The 5,865-nt window shown below is 44.0% G+C and overlaps 1 protein-coding gene across 1 annotated transcript in view; it reads left to right on the forward strand.

Moving 5' to 3' along the window:
- Window positions 1-2,026, forward strand: part of LOC107574956 (ERC protein 2-like) — a gene marked incomplete at its 5' end in the record, with an annotated part of 45,749 nt that extends 43,723 nt beyond the window's left edge. The window contains 2 exons of the mRNA XM_016261371.1: window positions 1,062-1,181; window positions 2,000-2,026. Of these exons, the coding sequence (XP_016116857.1) occupies window positions 1,062-1,181; window positions 2,000-2,026 (147 nt within the window). The remainder of the gene's footprint in view (window positions 1-1,061; window positions 1,182-1,999) is intronic.
- Between the last annotated feature and the right edge of the window lie 3,839 nt (window positions 2,027-5,865).

Genomic DNA, 5,865 nt, shown 5'->3' on the forward strand with positions numbered 1-5,865 from the left:
GGTGATGTGTAACAGTCTGTGTAGTGAGAGAGTCAATATGATGGAGTGACCTCCGGTGGCGATCGGATGGAAGTCCATGGACAGGATTCGTGACACTATCAGGTTTTGTCACAATGATATTCAGTTTAGTTTGGTTTTCTGTCCTTGTGTTCATTTCCTATCTGTGTGTCTGATGTGTTGCTATGTTTTTTTATTTGATTGTAGTATCCTGTTCAGCTGTGTTCGCCTCATCAACCTGTGTATTTTAGTTCCTCTGTTTAAATCCTCATTTGTTCGGTATCGTCAGTGTTACGTAGTTGTTCTACTTTGCCTGCCTGCCTTTTTTGAGTTTGTTCTGTTAATCTGTACTATTAAAACTATTTAGTAGCTTTATCTTCATCGTCGTGCTTTGGACTACCATGATTTGTGACAGCTTTAACCTTCCCTGTGTTTTGAAACTTACCTTGTTGATCTCTTGTATATTAAGGTGAATGGGGAAAAAAAACTATTTTGATATATTCCTTCTTTGATTGCTTGATATACTTACCTGTGAATATTATTTCTATGCTTCTACTGTTGGACCTCTATTGTATTTGCTCTATACTGTTGTGTGCGAGCTGCATGCTCACCCTTTGTATACTTACATTTGTTCTCAGTCAATCTGGGTTCAATCCTTGCTTCTGTGGTGGTTTGTCATAACATCCACAAGGGCATGTGCATTAACTGTTTATGGTTCATTGAAAAAGTATGAAAAATATAGTTTAAGCCATTTCCAATAAAGATATATATGTATATGAAAGTGGGATTCTCTGAGTGGGATTCTATTCCTCACTGGAAAACATGCACATAAATGCAAAAAATGGTGGAATTCATCCAATGTCTACTCCAGCCAATTAGAATTTAGAACAAACAGAGAGTGTCAAATGTTAAAATTCGATCTGTACTGTTTTGTATTACTTCATAAAAAAGAGAGAGAGAGAGAGAGAAGAATTCGGTAAAATTGTATTTTGTTCTCACTTTTACCCATGTTTAATTCTATAGAGACAAGGGTTTTAATATGGTATTTGTATACTCCTCATCAGGCACACAGTAGGATGAAGCATGTGGCAGAACATTATGAAGATGGACACATTCATCCACAGTATTCTCATCATTCGCATCATGGACAGCAGCGTGAATTGATCTCCCCCCCACCAGAGCAGGTCGCTGACCTAAACAAACAAACAAACACACACACACACACACACACACACACACACACACATGTTGGTATTGGTGGTTTACGGGGACTCTCCATTGGCATAATGGTTTTTATACTGTACAAACTGTATTTTGTATTGCCCTACACCAACCCTACACCTAAACCTACCCCTCACAAAAAACTTTGTCCATTTTTAGATTTTCACAAAAAAAAACACCATTTAGTATGTTTTTTAATCCTTTTGAATTACGGGGACACAGATAGTGTCCTCATAAACCACCTTCATATTGTAATACCTGTGTCATACCCATGTGATTATACAAATGTGTGTCCTCATAAAGCACCCAAACCAGTGCACACACACACACAAAAACACCCAAGCCTACTCACAAGATATTGTCTGTGTTGTACTTGTGTAAACACACACACACACACACATTTTTAAACAAAGTATTTTTTGTCAGGTTATAGTAACTACATTAAGAAACTTCAAATAGTCTTCTAAAAGCTTTCAAGTAATAGTGATAGAAATAGCTCAAAAAGTGCTGTGGTGCCATGATAGATGATTTTAAATGATTTGTACTATATGACAAAAAGTATGTGGACAATCCTTTCTAATAGACATGTTTATTCCAACAATTCCAGTAAAACGGCTCTTAACTCTATGCCATAGAATGTAATTTTAGAAAATGGTGTGCTTCATTGTGGTTGTTTCTGGCAATACTCTTGTGGACAATGTGGGATCCATAAAGAATTAATTCAATAACTTGAATGAGGAACTGTGTAGTTCTATAGTAATGTGATGTGTGTTTGTTTTAGGATGATGAGGACGGCATATGGGCATGACAAAACAGAAACTAGTTTTGCACTGAAAGGTAAGTGATGCACTTATGTCCTGCTAGAAGCAAACATGGGAGATTAATTATAAAAGCATTATAAAAGTTTAATCTGCAAAATCCACACAGTTAACAAATTCACAAAATAATGTGTTTGACAATATGTATCAGCTCGCATATCATTAAATTGCTCTGATCATGAATGCTAATACAAAAATTCAGAGGTGTGTGAAATCTTTTCAGAATATCATTTAGCAAATTGTTATTTGGGTTGAATAGCAACATTCGGTTATGTCAATTTCATATGGGTTTATAGAATAGTGTTTTTCAATTTATAAGTAAATTAAGATCAATTGTGGTTAACTTTACATGAAGATACTTTCACAATCACACAACATAACACTCAGAACCGCCCTGCAAGATAAAGAAATTGGGAAGGCATTGATTTTAGGTGTTTCATGCACATTGTATATTAACATTGTTTTTTTGTTTTGTTTTTTGTAGTCAAGACTTTTTGTAGCCACGTTATGTGGCTATACAGGCTATACAGAAGTAGAGTATATACAGTAGTGGCTTAGCACAATTAGTGTTGTCTGTCTTGCCTATTTTTAAGTATACTTAAAAGTTAATATCTAATCAAATGATAAGACTACAAGTCATAAAAGTAATGCATGCTGTTCTGATATTTTCAAAGTTAAGAAAATAATTGTACTGATCTGATAATAAAGATACAATACAATTTTAATTACATTTTTGAGTAAAGCCCAGGGCAAAGACTTCGGTTTTCCTAGGCCGGCCATCACGTTTGGCTATTCATGTATATAAAGAGAATATCCATGCAGAAAAATCCATAGGAAAAACAATTAATAATAAAATAAAATAATAAAAATGAAGTCCAACAGTAATGTTCTTATCTGTCACTTTTTGCTATAAAAAATATTTATTTATTCATTTATTATTATTATTTTTAAAATAGGTATGTTACTAATCTAATCTGAAGTTTAGCTTTTATTTTTCTATATTCTTCTTAGAGAACGTCTCGGTTACATACGTAACTCTCGTTTCCCGATGGAGGTAACGGAAACGTTATGTCGTTATCGTCATTATGGGGATTCACTTGGGAGCCCCAATCATCTCTGACTTTAAGAGAAAATGCCAATTAAATTTTCCTAGTGGATTTTGCATACCTGAGCCACTCCCCGTGCATACAGGTATAAATAGGCGACAGGTGCATCCACTCTTCAGGTTTTACGCTGAGGAGCTGAGAACTTGTCCCTGGCTGCCAGCGATGGTTCGAGGTTGTGGCAAGGGGACATAACGTCTCCGTTCCCTCCATCAGGGAACGAGGGTTACGTACATAACAGAGACGTTCCCTATCTATCGGTCACTACAAGTTATGTCGTGATCGATATTATGGGGCCCTGGAAAGCGCCACAACCTGAACCCCGTCACAACCCCATGACGTAGCCAAAGTTGGCAAGTGACCGCGTGTCAGACAAACGCTACGCAAAGGTTGTAACCTTCCCACCGCCCCCAACGCAAATTCGCTGACCTTGGTACCCGCAGGGACCACAGGTGAACACAACTCTGCTGAAGATAGCCAAGCTGCTGTTCCTTTTCCCACAGAAATTTCTTAACAGGAGGAATTTTGACCTTCAACGAAAGATTTGCTTCAAGTCTTTCCGATTTGTAGTTTACAGCTTAGGCAGAAAAGATGAGGAAGCGAGACTTCCGGAGAAGGGCGCTACGGAGGCCACACCTACCCATAGGGAGGTAACATGTGGAGATTCTCATATGGACTGACCCATGCCTGGGGCAGTACTACAAATGGAATGGGTCTCTGGGGCAGGTCCTACCTAAGAGTACGGATGGAACAACTGCCAGCAGAGACTGACAGAACACTCTGTCAAAGGGAAGACACAGGTTTACAGAGAGGGAAACCTTAGCATGGAAGAATACTCATATTGAATTGCCCACAGGGAATCAAGCCATATGGACACCTAGCCCAGTACAGGGGCTGACCGGAGACCCGGGCAAGCTAACACCGATACTGGGCCTGGTGTCAGACTGCTCCGCCAAGTCTGACTGCCGGGGGTGCTGGAGGATACTCCGCCAAGGTTCGCCGTCCGTGGAACTTACTGGAGGAGGAGAAAAGCGCTTGCATCCCCGGGTGAGGGGGAATGGCGCAACAAGCGTGACACCGGCCAGTTCTACCTGCCGATTACCTGTTACCCAACACACATGAACAAAAAGGCTTAACGCGGAGACTGTAGAATCTCGTGAAGGTGTTCTGTATCGCCCAGCCCGCAGCTCTACAGATGTCTGCCAGAGAGGTGCCGTGCGCCATTGGTACGGACGGATAGACATTGGGGATTGGTACGCCAAGGCGATGGCATCCACTATCCAGTGGGCCAACCTCAGCCTGGAGACAGCCTTCCCTTTCTGCTGACCTCTGTAGCAGACAAAGAGCTGCTCAGAGCTTCTAAAGCTCTGGGTGCAGTCCACGTATATGCGCAGTGCTCTTACGGGACACAGCAATGCAAGGGCTGGATTTGCCTCCTCCGAGGTTCAGGTTCACCACCTGATCTCGGAAGGGAGTGGTGGGAACCTTGGGCACGTATACAGGCCGGGTCTTAGGACAACGTGAGAGTAGGCTGGCCCGAACACAAGGGACTCTTCGCTTACAAAATGCTTTGAGGTCCCCGACCCTCTTGATGGAAGTGAGCACGGTCAGGAGTGCTGTCTTAGCAGACAGGAAATTAAGCTCGACTGAATCCAGCGGCTCAAAGGGACCCCTCTGAAGTGCCAGGACGATAGAGAGGTCCCAGGAGGGCACCAGGGGTGGCTTAGGAGGATTTAACCTTCTGGCACTCCTCAGGAACCTGACAATGAGATCGTGCTTTCGCAGGGACCGGCCGTCCACTGCATCGTGATGTGCTGCGATGGCAGCCACATACACTTTCATGGTGGAGGGTGACAGTCTACGCTCCAACCTTTATTGCAGGAAAGAAAGCACTACTCCAATCATGCATCTTCGGGGGTCTTCTCGGCGAGAAGAACACAAGTTCATGAACAGACTCCATTTCAGAGCATAGGCTTGCCTCGTAGAGGGAGCTCTAGCCTGAGTGATCGTGTTAACCACCGCAGGTGACAGATCAGCTAGGTCTGCTGCATCCCGTCCAGGAGCCACACGTGGAGGTTCCAAAGGTCTGGACGCGGGTGCCAATTGGTGCCGAGCCCCTGAGAGAGGAGATCTTGTCTCAGGGGGATGCGCCAGGGCGGGGCTGTTGCGAGGAGCATGAGTTCTGGAAACCAGGTCCTGGTGGGCCAGAAAGGCACAACCATTAAGACCTGCTCCTCGTCTTCCCTGACCTTGCACAGTGCCTGTGCGAGAAGGTTCACTGGGGCAAACGCATACTTGAGCCCGAGGCCAGCTATGTGCCAGTGCGTCCATGCCGAGGGGGGCCTCGGTCAGGGAGTAGTACAGCTGGCAGTGGGAGGACTCGCGGGAAGCAAACAGGTCCACCTGGGCTTCCCCGAATCGACTCCAGATCAGCTGGATCGTCTCGGGATGGAGTCGCCATTCTCTGGGGAACGTGAGCTGTCGTGAGAGCACATCGGCAGCACGATTGAGTTCCCCCGGAATGTGGGTCTGACTCCAGAGGAGGAGATGGCGGGCGAGCTGTGACATGCAACGTGATCGTAGACCTCCCTGCTGGTTGATGCGCGAAACCGCCGCAGTATTGTCCGTGTGGACCAACACGTGCTTGTCTTGCAGCAGTGGCCGGAACTGCCAACAGCTCTAGGCAATTGATGTGCCAAAGCAGTCGGGGCCCGGTCCAGAGCCCA

This window comes from Sinocyclocheilus grahami, unplaced genomic scaffold, assembly GCF_001515645.1.
Source record: "Sinocyclocheilus grahami isolate Dianchi unplaced genomic scaffold, SAMN03320097.WGS_v1.1 scaffold2410.1, whole genome shotgun sequence".
Classification (NCBI taxonomy): domain Eukaryota; kingdom Metazoa; phylum Chordata; class Actinopteri; order Cypriniformes; family Cyprinidae; genus Sinocyclocheilus; species Sinocyclocheilus grahami.